At 41.8% G+C, this 19,477-nt stretch overlaps 1 protein-coding gene across 3 annotated transcripts in view; it reads left to right on the top strand.

Annotated features, from left to right (window-relative positions):
• The window catches only part of si:ch211-106a19.1 (uncharacterized protein LOC561797 homolog), a 60,255-nt gene that overhangs the window by 5,964 nt on the left and 34,814 nt on the right, over positions 1–19,477 (top strand). For 2 of the 3 annotated variants that reach the window (XM_037778495.1, XM_037778497.1), the window contains exon 2: positions 3,557–3,765. In XM_037778495.1, the coding sequence (XP_037634423.1) occupies positions 3,557–3,765 (209 nt within the window). Of the gene's footprint in view, positions 1–3,556; positions 3,766–16,944; positions 17,165–19,477 lie in introns of those variants that run through there. The other variant, XM_037778496.1, reaches the window with a different exon arrangement.

Here is a 19,477-nt window from a genome sequence, read left to right as displayed (position 1 = left end):
ACTAGATAGTACCAGTGCTCTGTGGGGGTTTGGCACCATTCGTGCTCCTTTGGAGAGGCAGGTTATTGTGTTACTGCTGGCACACTCAGCTCCTGGGTTCAGGGGAGGTGTGGTGGGAGAATGCTGAGCCAGCCAACCTTGGGCCCAGCTGGAGGGTAGAGTCTCGCCTGAACCCTGTTAGCGTGGCACATCAGCAGAGTGGCTGGAGCACGAGATCTGGATGCTGTGATCTAATCTTGTTAATGGGCTCTTGGTTGGTCATAGCACGAGGCCACATTGTGTTTGTGTGTGTGTAAAAGTGTCTCTGTGTGCGGCCTGTCCAGGTGGTATTTTTTCTGTAAAGGTGAGAGCAGCAGAGTGACGTTAAAGAGAGCAGGGAGTCCGGCCGCATTCTCACCATCTCATTGTTTAAGGCTTTCAGCAGGTCATGTCATGCTGTCCATGTTGCAGTATCATTGCTTTGGTTTTCTTGTCTTATGTTTCCTTTCTGTCTTCAGCACGACACGTTCCCCAGCGTTTCTCTGGCTCTCTCCCTCCATGTCTTGTGATATTTCAGCCCCCAGCTACAACAAAACCTATCTACATTCTCATGCTCTGGGTACTGTGTCCTATTTCCTCTGCCTGTCTGTGTGTATGTCTCCTCATGCTTGTGGCCGTCTGTTCTGTGTTGTTCACCGGTTCTTGTTCTGTCATTACATGCTCCAGATCGGTGGATTTATGTTTTATGAGGATATGTGCACAGGGGACTGACAGGTAAAGCACTGCAATTCTCTCCCGGCTCAGCGCAACATGCAGGACCCTCTCTCATGCTCACACCTTCGCCCTCTCCCCTACTAGTGCCTTAATGCCCCTGTAGTCTCTCCTCCCCAGCTTTTCTAGTTTCCTTGACTGTATATTTTATGGCCTCTGCATGGCCTCGCCTTCCCACAGGGCCGAAGCGATCAGTGCGGATCTCATCTTACTCATCAGCAGCACGCTCCGTTTGTTGACCCACTTACAGCCAGGATTCTGCAGCTGGGTGAGGCTGGAAACTGGGCTGTTGAGGGTCCCTGTCCGCCCTCCGCACGGCTTCGCATGGCCCCAGTGCGGTCTCATCTGCACAACTGATGTGCACCGAGCGCCGCCAGAAGAGCGGTACACTGAAGTGTTTGTTCTGGGTTGGCATTATAGCAAGATTCGACTTCAGCCAGTATAAGCAGCTTGAGGGAAATCACTGCCTGGCAGAACTTACAAATGCACTTCAACCTCTGACTTAATAAGGCGGCAGCCACCTTGTCAGTGTCAACCTCGACTGGATCTGGCTTAGAGTTTAGTGCTGCTGAGAGGCAGCTGCTCGTGGCAGTGAGGGCTCAAGACGGATGAATGGATGTCAGCACCCACAGACAAATACAGATGCATCCACATGACTGCATGGCTGCATGCTTCAAAGTGGCTGTTTCTAGGATGGGCAACCATGTGACTCTGAGGGTTGAGGATGTGTGTTGTTTAATTTGAAACAACCACCACAGCATGTGATTTTCGCTGATTAGTTGCTGCTCTCTGGTCGAGGGTGTTAATCAGCAAAATCAGCTGTCTGTGGCTGGAGTGAAGACCTGCATACACTCAGCTCTCTGAAGGACATGATGTTCCACCCCCTGTTCTGCAGCTTAGCTTGTCTGACTGTGGCACAACGACCGGCAGCCAGCACATATTTCTTAATGTTTCTGTTAAATTTGATTTTTTTCAGTTAATCATATTAGTTGTAGTAACTCTGTTCTAACAAGAACCATATTTAAAATACACATAATGTAGAATAAGTGTCTCATAATTATACTACTTAATAAATTCTACAGTATTTTTCTGTTTTGGATGATATATAATATATAGAGTGGTGCAGGAAAGAGTCCTAAAACCCGGAAATGAGTTAGCATTTTAACACTTCTGGTTCCCTCGTCTGGAAGTCAATTGTTTTTTTTTAATGGGTTTTTAGTTAGATGCCTGAAATAAGGTCTGTCGTTAACTCAAGCTTAAGAGATTTTAACGTTTTGTTCTACAACATAAAATACATCAGTGAATATCCCACTTGTGAAGCTTTTATGTGTCTTAAAAAAGGCGGTTGCTAACAAATGGTTAAATGAGACTACTAAACGTCATCACGTCGACACGTCCTCCTTTACAGCCTCGTTATGTATTCTCACACTCATGCGACCGTGGTGTAGTTCGTTTATAGCCTAATGTTAGCTTTTTACTTCTGCCGATTGCATTTACGCTTCAAAAATCATAAAGTGGTGTTCATTTGTGAAAATTATCTTACGGAACAAAACGTGTAAGCATCATACATTTTTGTTTGCCACAGAGTTTATTTTCTGTAATACTCCAAAACCCAGTGGAAAAATGACAGTTTTTTTGTCGAGAGAACCAGAGCGATTGTAATTTCCGGGATGGCCTACAAAAATGCGTCATCCCTGCAGCACTCTATAAACATTTTTGCTGCAGTGGTTTTATTGGAAGATTGTTTTGGAAACATACATACAGTCTATACATTTGGCTTAGACTTGTACAGTGCATACAGTATACGTACAACACTCTCTTGCCCTTGCTCTTTGTTCTAATCTCTTGCTCTGCTGCTTTGGCTCTCTCTTCCCTGCTATCTCGCTCTCTCTTTTTTTTTTACCACCTCTCACACTCTGTTCTCTCTTTGTTCACGCTGTTATTCATTGTTTGGTTTTGTTCGCTACCGAGGCTTGGAGGCAGACAATGGCCTTGTTATCTAGACTACTGTGGCCCACTGACTGTGCAACAGTTGGTCTTAGGGGAGGCTGCACAGAATACCCACAATTCACACTCACAGCAGGGCAGGCAGGCCACGCTGAGTGAATTAGAAGTTCAAACTATCCAATTTGTTTAACATTAGCTGATACTGGTTTATGTTTTATGAATGTGCTACACAGTAGGGCTGCACAATTTTGAAAACACTCTAATTGTGAGTATTTTTGACTGATATTGCAATTGCAACATGATTTGCGATATTAGAAGGTATGATAATTTTGAAATCATTATTCTCATTTTCATTGAAAAATATGAAAATGATTATGGTGTGATTTTTGCGGGGATCTGTGCCAAACAAAGATGTTTTCTTAAGTCTGTAGAATATGATGTGTAGGCTATGACATCTCTGCAGCACCACAATATTTAATTGAAAATGGTATTTTGACACACATTTCACTTTTAACAAATATTGAGATTTCCTCCTCATCCTGCGATTTAAAAATTGCAGTAGGCCGTATTGCGATTTGGATAAAATTGATTAATTGTGCAGTCCTACTATACAGAGAAGGCGTGTGTTTAATGAAATAACCAGGTACTTCCACTGTTGCTTGGCTTTCAAAGTGAATCCTTATATAATCTTTGGCATTTCTCTGTCCCTCCTTGCCTCCCTGCTTGTGCTTATTGCCCATAGGAATGCCAATTGTACTATCCTACCTACAATACTCTAAAGTGATAAAAAAGTCTTAGACTAGTGTCTTCATCTCTTTCTTGTTTTTCTCTTTCTCTGTTTCTTGGTATTTTGTTGCAGGACGCAGGCAGAGATGGCCCATACGTGCCGAGGAACAATCAACTTGGCCACGGCACACATCGACACAGAGGACGCCTGCAATATTGTCCTGAGCAGTGGCGGCCGGACGTACCACCTGAAGGCTAGCACAGAAGTGGAGCGGCAGAGATGGGTCACGGCGCTGGAGTTGGCCAAAGCTAAAGCCATCCGCATGATGAACGATCAGTCTGGTAAGGGCAGCTGCAGAGAGCAGTTAGCTATATGGAACATTTAAGCTATAACAGTATAGTCTATGTGCAAGCTGTAAGAGTATATCACACCCATGAGGCACTGATGCAAGACATTAATGGTCAGAATTTGACCTTGATAAATAAAGGCTGGGCTGATACAGCCTTGGTTAAACATACAGGAGTGTGTTTATCTTGTGATTAACATTGATAGTGCCAGGATTCAAGGTGAGAGGTGAATTCAGACTAGATAACGCCCTCTGTTGTTGAATAATTATTTTACTATTTACACATATTACAGCCTTCGTCTGAACTTTTAATTGTAAAATCATATACTGTAAATCAAAAGAGCAGATACAGAAAACTGAACATGGTTTTATCAGTGCGTAACATGGTGCATTAGTAAACAGCCAGTTCCACACCGGCAGTCTAATGACTGCTAGATGATGTGCTCTGCTCTTATCGGCGATATTATGTACTGCTTTTGCAGGACATGAACATTGTATCGATAAATTACAGAACCCTCGTTCTCTCCCCCGTCCCCCGTCCCCCGTCCCCCGTCCCCCGTCCCCCGTCCCCCGTGCCGTCCCGTGCCGTCCCGTGCATTGGCTCGTCCAGATGCTCTCCACATCATTTCTACGCAGCGCAAAAAATGTGCTGCAATGGAATTGAAAACCCTTCGGGTAGAGCGAGGATAAAACATATCTTAATAATATATATTTTGAATTTCCATTGCAGTTTAACAATAGGCCTACAGAGAAAAACAGGGTGTGCTTCAGCACCCCACTTCCCACGCCGATGCGTAGTGATGAACCTACAGAATATGATCACCCAAACCTGCAGCTCCCATTGGTTTTACTGAGCTTTATAGTGAGTTTCAGCTCATTGCTTACCAACCTGCAACTGAACAGTTTTGGTTCACTCACCGCTCTCATAGCGGCCGAAGCAGGCAGGTGTTTTCAGTGAAAAAGCTCTGATAAACCCACTGCACACTGCCAGTTAGCACTAAACGGCAGACAGACACAGTTAGCAACCAGCTGGTGAACATAGCGGAGCATTGAGCCGCTACAGAGCCAGACATTTCCATCAGGAGCAGGTAGAGCTCAAAAACAGCTAAAGAAGACCTTTTCATAGGTTTTCCTGAACAGTTTGTTTCAGGAGATCTCCACATAATAAGTCAGCATTTCAATTAGGGTTAAATTGAGATGTTTTAAAGATTCAATGACACTGTCCTCACCAGTGATACCACAACATTGGTTAGAGGGGGCTATTTTCAATTTTGCGTAGGCCACCGTAGTTTTTCTACACACTTGGCACACAGGAGCTTTGGTTGGTTGCAATCTGCAACCTCACCGATAGATACCGCCAGATCCTACACACTTCTCCTTTAAAGGGTAACTTCGGTAATTTTCAACCTGGACCCTGTTTTCCCATGTTTTTTTGTCTAAGTGACTAATGAGGACAACAATTTTGGAAGATTTGTCCAGTATTGAGGGATAACGGTGTAACCGGCAGCCGCTAAACAAACCGCAAGTGCAAATGAGCAGCGTAGGTGTGGTTACGTTGACTAAAAGTGCTTGTTTTTGTCACTGACAAAAGACTGAGATTGTTATTATAAGTGTCTGACAACATTATGGAAAGGACCCTACAGAGAAATAAAACATTTTTCTTACCTTTTGCTTGATCCGGTCTGTTTGTTATTGTGTCCAGATTTCAGAATGAGACTTCTCCTTGAGCAAGACTCTTTCCATAAGGTCAGACACTTATAATAACTAACGGAGACTGTCATGGCAAAAACAAGCACTCTTAGTGGACGTAAATTGATGCCAAATTGCCCTAATATGATTACATTGCAGCCTGTGAGCAGCTGCCATCTACAGCGCTCTCCCTCAATACTGGACCAATTTCAGAAATTGTTGCCGCTATTAGTCAGTTAAATACAAAAACATGGAAGAATCCAGGTCCAGGTTGAAAAATACAGACGTTATCCTTTGAATGAAGTTTTTATTTAATGAGTATTGGTCCTCCACTATATATTTGGTAGTATTTATTTATTCTAGCTTTAATCTTTCCTTGCCCCAATTTGTTCTTACTCTTTAACGATTTTGCTTGTGGTTTAGTTTAAATATTCAAATGTGAAGCACTTTGTAACATTAGTTTTGAAAAGTGCTGTGTAAATTCAATTTGACTAAATGCTTACCTTGCAAACCCACTAATCTCGCTTTGTAATACACCCCTCAGATTTGTTGTTTACATGCTGACAATTCACAGGTTACCTAAGTTTATGTTTCCATTCAGCTTTACTCATTGATCTGCAAGTCAGACCTGCATGACTTCCACCTTGTGTTATTATTTAACCCTGTGATGGAGAGTTTCTTGGAGACTGGGATGTTGGTCGAGCGTTTCAAGCAGGAGGAGACAGCTCACACAGCTCCAGTGATCTGTTGAAGATCTGTGTGAAGATGGGGGCCAGCTGGTCAGCACAGACTTTCAGACAGGAGGGAGACATGCCGTCTGGGCCTACTGCCTTCCTTATCGTCTGTCTTTGAAAGAGCTGACAAACATCCTCTTCACAGATCTTGAGTGCAGGTGGGGTCACAGCACTGGTTCAGCCTAGATATTTGGATGTGTTTGATTTTCCGGCGTCCCCTGGCATTTGATATTCAGCACAGCTGGTGTCTCAGCTCACGCCCTCCTTCTTTAATGTAATTCAGGTTCCAGTGTGAGCCAGGAGAGGGCAGCGCCGTCTGCTCAGTCGAGTTGAAAAACAAGTCGGAGAATGCTAATGGTACCGTGAAAACTGGGCTTCCATTCAGCCTGACAACAGAGCTCTCTCTCTCTCCTGCTTCTATGGTTGTATTAGGTGTTGCAGGTCAAAGGCTGTGGGAAAAGCCTGGGAGGACTGTTTTTCTTCACTTTTTACCCTGGAATCATCCCAAAGCCTCTCTGCCCCAGTGTTTTGCAGACAGCGTCTACAGAGACGGGCTATATATTCCTCTGGCCTCCATTTGAAAGGCAGATCACTAAATATAGACTGTGGGAGAATGTGAGTGCTTTTAAGCTCACCATTTCCAGTAAGCAGGAGAGCAATGCTGATATATTTGTACTTTGAAAAGGTTAGGCTATTGAACTACCCACATATTTGATGTGTGTCTGATTGTTTGTGTGTGTGTGTGCGCGTGTGTGGTGTGTGTGTGTGTCTGTGTGCGCGCGCATATTTTCTGCAGCATGGTGTGTTGTCAAGTTCAGCTACACTATGCTGATGTCCAGCTATACTGCCCCCTCTTAATCCATTGCTTGCTTTGTTTACCTAACCTATGATGTTGAACAAACCTTGCACTTTACAAGCAGTTCATCTGGCACAGAATATAAAGAAATATAAAACATGCACACTTTTTTAATTTTTAATTTCACACCAGTGTTTCCCTCCTCGGCCCATTCCAGGATCCAGTTTCAGGATCCAGTAAACTATGAATGCTTTTTTAAAGTAAAAAATGTACAGTATCTGTTTGAAATGTAGTGATCCAGTTCTGATGTCAGGCAACCTGTTCTCAGACCAAATATGATGCAATAGCAGATGCTGATGCTTTTCATCCCACCATTCTTAGCTGTTGACATTTAAATGGATGAAAACACACCAAGACACACTGCTACTGCGTATCTAAGATACTGTAGAGTCAGTCTGCTGCCATTCACCACAACAGGTTGCCTTCAATGCACGCCGTAGATTTTAACACCGTCATTCAGATCCTCTTAAATACTTTGTTTAAAATACACAACTTTAAATCGGTATTAATTATTGGATCAGTTCCTGATAATTGCCTGCCATGCATTAGACTTGTATTTTATGAAGCAGTAAATTGTATTTTGTCAAAGCTTTGATTCAGTAACTGCTTCAAAGCTTAAAGAAAGAATACGTGTGTGTGTGTGTTTTTGTGTTTTTCTAACATTTCCTTTCACAGCTAATCTATCTGTGGGAGGAGGATTTAAGAGAATGTGAGAAAATGGACACTGTGCGAGTCAAGTGGAAAATCTGTTAATGCAACTGAGTAATGCTTCATACCACAGTGAATGACTATATATGATGATGATTTTACCATCAGGCTCTTTCAGAGCATCTCTCTCTGTGTTCACGGTGTTAGACAAACATGGATCAGTGACATTTATTATCCTGCCATCCCCCTCTCTGTCAGTGGAACAAAGAGCTCCTATCGATCTCCTCAGCAGAGACAGTGTAAACCCAGGGGGGAGCATCATGTGTGTAGATAGCGGCCAAAGTTATAACTTGATATCCTTCATGTGGCTTGTTGTTTCCTAACCATCTCTGATTTTATCTTTTCATCTTAGCCTGAGAAGCTGTTTTTAAAATCTCAAATCCAATAATACACCGTAAGTCTCCTGTTTCAACTTGAATCTCAAGTCTCTCTTCGTCCGTGAGCCATGAGATTATCTTCTATGTACAACTGACCTGAACCCTGAATCAATTACTTGAATTTCTCATTCGCACCGGTGTCACATCTGCAGCCTTTCCATTTAAAAGCCTCCTCTTGTAAATTGCCTGTCCTTCAGATGAGTGCATCTTGTTCTAATTTAGGTTAAGATTGGATTTCTAACAGCTTGTAGTCCAGGGCAAACGTCCAGCAGGTGGCAGTGTTTCCCTTCACTTCAGCATGACCTCTCTCATGGGTTTTCCTGCCTGGTTTCTTGCGCTGCTTGTGAAAGTGAGCTCACAGCCCATTGAATCAGTGGTGGCTTGAATTTGCGAGCCTGTCATGCGCTCCTATTTCAATTTAAACACACAGTGAAAATTTGCTTGGATGGTGAATTTTAGTGGGAACTGGGAAGATGGTGGAAAAATTGAGAAATTCAAAAATGCTGGAATCAGTCATCCAGTTAGTGGTTTCTCTGGGATACAGCTGAGGTAGGCAGTAACAGCAGCAGCTACAGATCCATAGTAGAGGCTCTCTTCCTGCACCTGACCCTGATGTGCCCAGCATGCAAGCTGATGTGCATCTTGAGTTCAGTGCATTGATCTGCATCAGCATTCAGTCAGTCAGTGCTTGGGTGACGTTTCACTTGAACTGACTGTGGTTAGGTGTGTGAGTAAACTGGTAGTCACATGATTTACTTGGTGGGGTTCGGTTACTACAGATATTTATCCTCTTGCTCTTATTCTTTTCCTCTATCTTTCTCTCTTTTCTGCTTTTATTTCACATCCCAGCTATAATTCTCTCTTTACAGTAAAAGGTAGATCTCTGTCCATGGTCCTGAAACAGAATATCAAGATTAGGACCGCCTCCTTAATCAAGCTTAATTTTTTCCCCCACCTCTCCTGGTCCTGATTGTGTCCCTGTTTTTTCCCCTTACATTCGCTCCGGCGCTCGTTCTCTTCCTCTCTCTCCCAGTCACCCTCTCACTCGCTGTCTGGTTTTCCCGCCCCCTCCCTCTTCCTCTCTCTTGTTCCTCCTCTCTCTCAGTAAGCCGTTTACTCTGCTTTTCATCCAGCGGGAGTTTTGGTTCTGAATGGACTGACCTTCTGCTTTCTCCAACTCTTCACTTGTCTTCTTTTGCTTAAAACGTTGCCATTGTCCTGCAAATCTAGAGGGGAAAAATAAAGACGGGATAAGGCGCAGTTTTCCTCTTGTAAGTGTCCGGCTTTTCTTCTTCTTACGCTGTGCTCAGGAATGTGTGTGCGTGTTTGTGTGCATACACGTGTATCTGGTTGAAATGATCAGATGCAGCTGTGTATACATGTTGTAGCTTATATTACTGTATATTGGTGAATATTGGCTGATTTGTAGTGCATAAATTAAGGATATCTGTGATTTCCATTGTTAGACAAAGGGTGTATACAGACATCCGTCCCAGAGCTCGTTCAGGTGACAAACTCCACTTTGAAATTGGAAAACATTGCTGAATTATCATAGAAAGTAAGTAAGTAACATATAAAAAGTGTTTTCCCATTAACAGTGAATTGAAAACATTGTTCATAGAATTTATTTAATTAATTGTTTTGGAGAAATCTCACTGGGCAGGGCAGGACACTCAGGTCGTAGGACTGAGTTTAGGCTGCGTTAATTTATTACACCAGTCTACAAGGCAATAAATAAGGATTTGCTAATAAAGTAACAAATATATTCTGATGACAGATCTCTAAAATACAGCCTGACTGATTTACACCTACTGCATTAATCTAAATGGAGCCAAAAAACGTGTTTTTAAAGTCCTGTATTTGATCACCTGCACTACTTTCTGAGCTTGTGAAAGGATGTTATGAAATGACAGATGGCAAGCTTATCATCTTCATCGGTTAGTTCTGCAGCGGCTGTGCATCGAATCACTTGTCCTTGTTTGTCTTGGATGTAAAAGCGTGTGGCGGCAGCGGTTGATTTGCTAGATCAGCTCAGTCCCCAATGACGAGGGAGATGGAGACAAAGAGATCAGAGTCAGTCTTGTAACATAACAAACCAAACAAAAATGACCCTATGGGACACACTTTTTTTCATCCATATCTAACACCTTTCTCCTTTTTCTGTCTCTAACATCTAAATGTAACAGTCACGTGTCCTTGTGTAATCAAACCTTCGCTGTCTCTTAATGGATTTGACCTCTCTGAACTCACACTCCCTCCATAAACTGCACGACCCACCCATCATCGATCTTTGAGTTACATGCCACCTTCTGTTTCCTCTCCCTCTGGTCTGACTTGCTCTTTGAAGCTCCATTGGGTCTATGTTGTTGTTGTTGTTGTTGTTTTTCTTACAGTATATTCTAAGCAATGGGAACTAATCAAACCCATTGTCTTTGTCCTGTTTTTACTGGGCTTGCTGCCTGTTTTCTAACTTAAAGCTGCTGGGCATTTTCTCCCCTCCATCTCAAATCTCCCCTCCTCTTTATTCTTGTCCTCCGGGCAAAAGGTGCTTTTTGAGCCTAAGTATGTATGTAATGTAAGTATGTTGAATGGACTCTAAAACATCCCATTACGTGAGTGCTGTCTGGACAGAATGTGGTTGGCACTTCCATCTTATCTTATCATGCTAAGACATTGAAGACAGCTTCCGCACTCAGTTTTCTGCTGAGGTTAAACCGCAAACAAGCACATTTATTGTTTTTTTGCATGTTAGAGCACCCTCTTCCTGCTATTACACTGCAGAAGTGGTTTGCAAAGTTACGATGTGACCACAGCCCCATTCTTTGTGAAAGAGCAAACATTTTACAGTTAACTTGATTTTGTTTCAGTTCTTTTTTTTTTTTATTAAAATGTATATTAGGTTTTGCCATGTTATAGTAATTTGATTGTTTTAGAGTTTTACTTTAATTTTAGTCCACAAAAATTTTGAACATTTTAGTCTACTGAAATTTTAGTGTGAGGACAAAGCCGTCGCCCTCTTTTATGTCGACAGTTATTATGGTTATAGGTGTTGTTCTCATCTATTGTGCGGAAAAAGTCGGTGTTTACCTGTTTATAGTCGACTGTAATGGTTCATACACACTACCTCTGCTTCTTGACAGTATGACAGGAAAGCATCCGAACACTGATTAGATGAAATGGTGTGTGAAAGTTGGTTATTCCTTTTTTTATACCAGAGTTGATCGGACCAAATCTGTGAGAATATAGTTGTAAATAACAGGAATTAAACAGAGGACAAATTTCTGAGAATAGAATATTATGATGAATTTGTTTTCCTTTCTGCTTGATTATATACTATGTGTGTGTGTCTTCATGTGATTATGTGTGTGGGAGTCTATTCTAGATAATTAGGTTTGAATATTGTGCTTGCTTTAGTCTCGCCTCTTGTCTCTTACATGGCTGTTTTGGTATTAGACCATTGTTTACTCAATTTAATGGATCTATAAATTATGTTAATCATGACTCCATACAGTCGGTGGACAGCGCTATTGAAGCCCTGCATTGTTCCACACTGCATTACTGGGATTATTGTGCTGTCCTTTGTTGTACTGGTATTTCTGTCTGCTCTGCAGGGCTCCAGTGTGTCCAGTGACCTGCTGTATGCTGCATGAAACTTGAATTCATTATTGAGCTCACATTGTGCGTCCCAGTCGACACCCATATTTTTCTCCCTGTCGCTCGCTCTGTAGCTTTTCTGCTTCATCAGCAGCGAGGAGAAGATGAGAAATTGAGAACGCGGATACAGGCAGGTCATTAAAATATAAATTAGTTAAATGTTGTGCAAGGCGGTCAGCTGTCACAATAGAGGTTCAGTATTCAGGATTTCCATTTTTCATCCTCTTAGTGGATTTCTGTGTTGTGACACCTCTTTTTCACTGGTCAGGCGTAGCTCTTTATGCCAACCATGAGTGTTTTTCCTGCAGCACTACAATCTGCCACAGTGGGCTGGATACTGTTTTGTTGTTGTTGAAAGGCCACCACTGTTGGAAGCTCCTTTCTCTCTGAGTAATATTAGTTTAAACTTTCCATCTGGCATTTTATGCTACGGGCAGCGAGAGATGAAAACAATGATGACAGGATATAGTTTCAGTTGCGTTTCACACCACCCTTTTTCTGTCCTTTAGTTCTTGTGTGTATTTTCTGTTGGTGAGAGGTTTTTAGCAGCATTGGTTATGGGATTGGAAAAGAAAAAGTATTGTCTGTATAAAAAAACAAAACATTGTTATTTATGGGCACGTATGGATTGGTTAGTTCAGGAATACCACTGGAGTTGGTGACATTATTCACCTGATGATGAAGATTGTAGGAGTGATGGAGATGAGGTCAGTCTAGCGGGTGAGGACAGGTGTTATGAAGCAGGTTTGTAAATAGGGATTATTATGTTCATTCAGTTCACAAAATAATACCTGGTACATTGCTTAAAATATTGTGATAATATTGAACCAAGTCTGAGTAGACACATCTAGCGATGAGGTGGCAGATTGCAACCAACTGTTTACCCGCTCACTCCTCCTTTTCCAAGCGTGTCAGAGAATTATGGTGGCCTTTCTGTAACGTAAATATGCGAAAGGCTCACGCTAGAGTCAGTGTTCATCCGTTCTGGGCTACTATACAAACATGGAAGAGGACCTGCTCCCTTTGTAGATATGAAGGGCTCATTCTAAGCTAACGAAAACACAACGATTTCCAAACGATACTCCATTCCATTTCATTCCAAAACACAACAGCCACAATAATTATGTAGTGAAAATCTGACATCGTGGCAGCCCTAGTTTGAACCTTACTATTCAGTTTTAAAACCATAAGTTACTCTTTCAAAACCAACTTTCACCCTTTCAAATCTTAGTTTTAATGTTTTTATATGTGACATTAATATAACCTCGTACAGTAAAATATAAAGGTAGCTGTTTAAGATCTGAATCTTAAGGTGAGGTCAGGTCTCACAATGTGATAATGACTCACACTAGCACAGAAATAAGTCTTAGAAATTCAAAGGAAATTTTCTCTACAGTCTTTGGAAAGTTAAAGTCCTGACCTCGAGCCTATTAAACTGTACATGCAAGACAACCCACAAATATCACTGAACTGAAACTATTCTTTAATGAGCAAAATACTGCTCATTTCTGCAGCTCTGTTCAGTGGAAACATTTGGTTGAGGTTATTGCTTATGAGGACGGTTTATCACATCTTCAAAGCAACATTTGCTTTAAGGCTATTGATACTTAAGTAGCATCTTTATTCAGAACATAAAAAGGTACTATTTACTGTCTGTCTGTGTGTGTAGTAGTCATCTTTTTAGAAATTATAGATAGAACCTCTTCGACTGGTTTATCATCTAATGAGTAGATCATCTGATCACATTTTGGAGCATCTGTATTTGCATATGGAATATATGTTTAACTACCATTACTTCTACATGCTTCAAGACTCCTTCAGGGATATTTTTGCAGAAAAGTCACAACTCACAGAGGTTCCTTCAGTGCCAACGCCAACAGCTGCCGCGCAAAGATGCTACCTGGACTCAAGTTTATTTGTCAGTGATGACTAAGTGCAATCAGGGCTGGATGATTCATTGCCCCGGCATATTGAGAGTCAGCTGTACTTTCACTCTGCTGCGTGGGGCATGGACATGAATGTTGTTTGTTTTTGGTAACTAAATCATCATGTTGATGCATGGTTTCTCTACTATGAGCCAGTGCAGGCTGTATGCAGGAAGCAATTCCTCTTAACTCTTACAGTTGTGGTTAATTAAAGATCTTCCACCTCCTCTGGATAAGCGGGGTTGTTATCGCCACAGGAGGAGCGTCAGACCATTAGGAGACCTCAGTTTCAGCTTGTATTTCACTGCAGTCGATTTTTCTTGTTCTTACATGCAAGTGGTCTTCTTTTGCCTCAGTGACAGCGAGGAAGCACAGTGACATTTATGTGGTCTTTTGGCACGGATCAATAACATTTATATGGCTACTTCTGCTGGAATTGACACGGCATAATGTTTTAAAAAGATCTCAAACTCAGAATGTGACTTCTAAAATGTAATTTTCCTGTTAAAATTACTTTCTTCCCACGATGAATCTGTTTTTTCTCGAGCTGTCTGAACTAGTTTTAATGAGCTCGGTGCCTGTGCATTCAGGCTGTGCGGAGTGTTTGGGTTCCTGGATCTTAAAATGCAGTAATTGGCTTAATGAGACTGTAACTCGTGCTCTTTAAACGCCCTCTTTCCCTTTAGTTTGTCTTTCAGATGGTTTGGCCTTCGACTGTCTCCTTCAGTAAAAAAAACAGGGTAATGTCGGGCTGAATTTCTGCTTAACTTTGGGATTTCAAAAGAATATCATGTGATATTTGGAGCAACTTAGGTTTCACTCCAGAGTCCAGAGCGTTTTTAAAACTCTCTCATGGAAATTATATTGTATAGTTTGGAGTTACCTATATTTAGAAATTAGGCTGCAGTATTTGCTCTGTTTCAACGTCTAAAAGGAAAATGGCATAAATATAATTTTGATGATTTTCTTTATCTATTTGACTATTTATTGTACTATATGTAAATAAGTGTTGCCACCTAAAAGTACAGTCTAAATACATATACTATATAATTATGAATGTGCTACCTAATAATTATGACGTATAGTAGTTTACAATGTCAAATCAAATACAGCAGTATTTAATTTCAGTACTATTAACAGACCATTCAGCACCACATGGGATTCAGACACCTTCAACAGTGACTTTATTTCTCTCAGCCTAAGCCATAGATAATAATGATAATAATACACTTTATTTATATCGCACGTGTCATACACAAAATGCTGCTCAAACTGCTTAACATTAAGAGTAATGACTGAAAACAAGATAAAAAAAGAACAGACTGTTAAAACAACTTCAAAATACACCCCAAAAGACCCCAGATTCATCACACACAGCCTGCCGTGTTCACCGGTCACGATTGGCTTTCTTTGCATGGTTAAACTTAACAGTGTTGAAGAAAAGAGATGATGAAGGTCAAGTATAAAATTAATTGAGGTTTCATGCTTTGGCGCCCCGTCGAACATGCCCCGGGACATTTAGGGGAAGTTATTTATTTACCGTCCAACAATCTTTCCCCGTCAGCACTTCTCTCACCTCACTTACAGTCCACAGTAGTCCTCCCCTGCTACCTGTTTTTGCTGTTATCAGATATTTTACAGAATCACTGCAACACAGATTGTACAGCAGACGAGCTTCATGTGATACTGTAACAGTTTTCAATCGAGGGAGGGACTCCGTATACTGTTGGCCTGATTTGCAAAGCTGGTTTTGTGCATTTTAACCATGCTGTTGCCCATGGAAGAAGGAATTGGTGTTGCATCATGAAACAGTGACAGCTCACGGCCCAGAGGTATTCATAGCATTACTGATACGCTGTTTTCAGTGTAAAAATTGATTTGTGATTAGGGAGAGGCTAATGACACATTTGTCTAAGGTGTCCTGGCCAACTAAAGTACACTGATTATTGTTAATAACAACCTAAAGAGTATGTTAAGGCTATGGCCTTAAAATAATTTACACAATTTCTATAGTTAGCTTAAAAAAATGAAGGCTTCTGGAGCTAAATATTTCATTACTAGAAGTAATTAAAACTAAAGCTATAGGCACTTTGATAACAGCCATGGACAGAAACTATATTCAAACACGCTTAACAGAGATCACTATAACGAGGTCTGTGTAGGGCTGAACAATATTATCTGAAACAATTGAAAACAAAATCCAAAACAATAAACTGTCACATTCATGTCAGTGACAATAAATAACATAATAAAAAAGTATATCAAAATTATATATATATATATATATAATTTTGATATCATTTTTTATTATAGCTTGCTCTAAATCTATAATTTGACCAGCAGAAATTTGTGAAACATTAACAGAATATGGTCATACGGTACATCCTGATGTGATTCAGATGTAAGTGAATAAGCAATATATTCATTAATTATAGGCCAGCCCTACCTAGACTTGGTGTAATGTAATGTATGTGTTCACAGAAGCCAGTAGTTAACCATTTGCCGAGGTCATCTTGAGTTACAGTACAGTGTGATATGTACGCTGTCAGTAATATTGGAACGACAACCTCCACTTGCTATGAAAAGCGAGGGAGGCTTGTTATTGCAGCCCAGTGGTGCTGCATTGGTAGTGACACACTCACCAGTCTGTGGGAGGTCAGATTTGAATTGGTCCATCAGCGGCTGGTGATCACTGAGGATAACACTGAGGATAACAGATGAAAGAAATAGACATTTTATTGAAGGGTGTTTTGTTTGACCTTTCGCCCTTGGTCTAGTAGCACCACTCTGAGCTAATATGTTGAAACTTAATCTATAATCTTTTCATCCCTCATGTCTCATCATACATAAGCTCCTCGTGGTGTCATTTATTATGCAGCGACATAGCCTGTACTTAATACCATCTCTGCCATTTCGCCTTCCTGAAATAGTTGACTTTGTCTGTCAGGCTGTGAAAGAAGCAGTGCATTCTGGTCTTAGTAGCGTTGATGACTGCTGGCTGGCGAGTTCTATCTCCTCTCTGCTTCACTCACTCTCTCCCTCCCTCTCTCTCCCTCCCTCGCTCTCCAATCTGCACTGCACTGAGAGAAGCATGTGGAGGAGAATTGTAAATGTGCCGAGCTTTGTGAATGTGTGTATCCCGAGCGCGAGTGTGTTTCCGGAAGAAGGGGAAGCGATGCACGAGAGGAGATAGGAGTTACACGAGGGAGCGCCTGCATCGCTCCCCTGTCTGTGCACTGTATGCACGTGTGTGAGTATGCATGTATGTGTGTGCACGCTGCAATGCTGAACAGGGAAAGTCGCTACCTCTGCCCCCCCCTCGCTGGGATTATGTAGAGGCCCAGGGCAGCGCTGCGTCTCAGGGAGCGTGGGATGAAGGGCCGGAGCTGCTGGGACCCGGGGACGGTCCGCTCCCTCTGCAACTCGGGCTGCCTGAGTAAAGTCAACCAGGGTCAGTACAGCTATGGCTAAAGCTAGAAGACATTAGCTCGGAGCTGTCACACTCCTCTCCATCTGTCCAACGACAAAACCGTCCTCATCTGGCTATCTCCTCCTCATCGTGTGTGTCTGAGAGGTGTAGCTGTCATTCCTCCATCCATTTCCCTCTCTCTCCGGCATCTGTCATCTGTTGCCCTGTCGCCGTGGATGCTCACATCTCTGCAGCCTTCCTCAACAATGCAGTGCCTCATTGCTGTAAAAAAAAAGAGCAGAGTGTCCTCTCTCCTGCATGCAGTCTCCTTCCCTCTTCCCCTTCCTTTCTCCTGTGCTGCTCTCGCTCAGACTCATTTCCCCCTCTCTTCTTTGCGCCTGCTCCACCTCACATTTGCATATGGATGAGTCGGAGTCTGCCAGGCCTACGTGTTGTGTTGGCAACGTGCATCTGTGTTCGCGTATTATGTGCATAGAGTTCATTGCACCATCCGAAAGTGTAAAATGCGACGTGCTGTGTTTCTCAGGGTCCTAAAGTGCAAGCGGGACAAGTAGAGTGGTGAGAGCAGTAACTAAGGACCATAGTTTAATTGGATTTGTGCTCTGACCACTCACACAAACAATACTAGCCTGCATAATGTTGTCTAAATGGTGAAGGATTTTGCACAGATCAAATCAATATTCTATTACTGCTCTTGGCGGGTTAATAGTATCCTATACGGTGTACTTCACAGTGTATGTATATGAATATGTACTTTTGGAGGAACAATGAAGAAATGTGTTATATCACATTTTCCCTTCACTGCCCATCTTATTCTATCTTTCCACCTCTCTCACTTCATCTATCATTTTTCTTGCCCATGGCAGAGTTGGACAATGTTGAGTTGAACAGCTGTGCTCTAAAGCCCCGGTCTCTCTGTCTCCTCACTTTGCCTGTTTGTTCACTGGATGAGTGTGGCATAGGTGGTATAGGCCATGTTGTTTCAAGACTTTTCATAGTCGACTTCTGCACACTCATACATGTTCTCTTGCAATATGAATGTTGGGATGTGATTAAATTGCACAAAGAAAATGAGTCGGAACCAACACATCTCAACTCTGGATATCGATCCAATAGTCTGAAATCCTCCAAGGACAATATATTATAGTACTAGCTGTTCTCTTATAGTGTCACAACATAGTGTGAACGTGATCAAAAACCTTCATAAGAGCGTCCTGTATGTGTCAGTGTGGTAATATTCAGATATGAATGTGCTTTGATCTTGTGTATAAACACTTTGGTTTACTGCCGTTGCCTCCGAAGTAATGAAACACGGATACAGAAAATACATTTTACATGCAATATATGTGGATTTAAATGTGCCAAATTCGATATTCAGAGCATTAATACAGCATCAAAAAACTATTTGCTTTGTAAACATAATGTCTACCTGAGCAGAGAATGAAGTCACTCTCCGTCTGTGTGTGTTGTTATCGGAGCTTCTCTGTGCTTTGTTGACATCGCCGGGCCGGCCGTGCATGCCTTTAGTGCATGTTCGTGCATGCGAGCTTGCCTCACTGTCTGGCTCACCTCGCTGCTGCTCTGCACTTCTCTCATACGGCGTTTACAGCTGATACCGACCGGCATCGTTGTCACAGAAGCGTAGCGCCCACCCTCCTTAAGGGTTTCCCCTAAGGTTAATACTGTTATCTCTGTCAGCACTTTCGCCGTTGTTTGCACTGTTAAGTGCTGTTAGCACTGTTTAGTGTTGTTAGCACTGTTAACTGCTTGCCGGGGCCATGTTGAGAGGCAATAGAAAAGCTCCCAATCCCGTATTTAGTAACTTTAAGATGTTTTAACACAACATGGGAGATAAAAAAAAAGTAGCTCAATCAGCTGGTTTGGATTGGAGATGAGTCTTTCGTTATGATATGTGAATCAATGTAACTAGTAATATAATACATGATGAGTAGCTCTTAACCACTTTCTTCTTGGCTACTTCATTAAAAAAGTTGGGAGACCCCCGTTGTAAAACAATGGACATTTAAAAAAAAACAAAAAACGTTAAACTGAATTGTTACTGTTAAAATAGCCTTTTCTAGATCCACTTATTCATTGTATCCACGTCCATTAACAATTAGTTAATTATCAAATGGATAGAAACACTAAATAAACATATACTAACTATATGAGGGTAAATCAGAGCCCACCGTCTTTACCAAGCAACTAAATCAACCTCCGCTGGCACCAATCCAAATAAAGACCAGTTCTTGGTAGAACACAGTTAAATGGAAATTACTTAGTCCACTAACAATGGTTAAGCACTGGCTCTCGGCCAGTAGAAACCACTTTAGC

This window comes from Sebastes umbrosus, chromosome 8, assembly GCF_015220745.1.
Source record: "Sebastes umbrosus isolate fSebUmb1 chromosome 8, fSebUmb1.pri, whole genome shotgun sequence".
Classification (NCBI taxonomy): domain Eukaryota; kingdom Metazoa; phylum Chordata; class Actinopteri; order Perciformes; family Sebastidae; genus Sebastes; species Sebastes umbrosus.
Note: the sequence above shows the minus strand (reverse complement) of the source record. Positions and strands in the feature narration are given on the sequence as shown.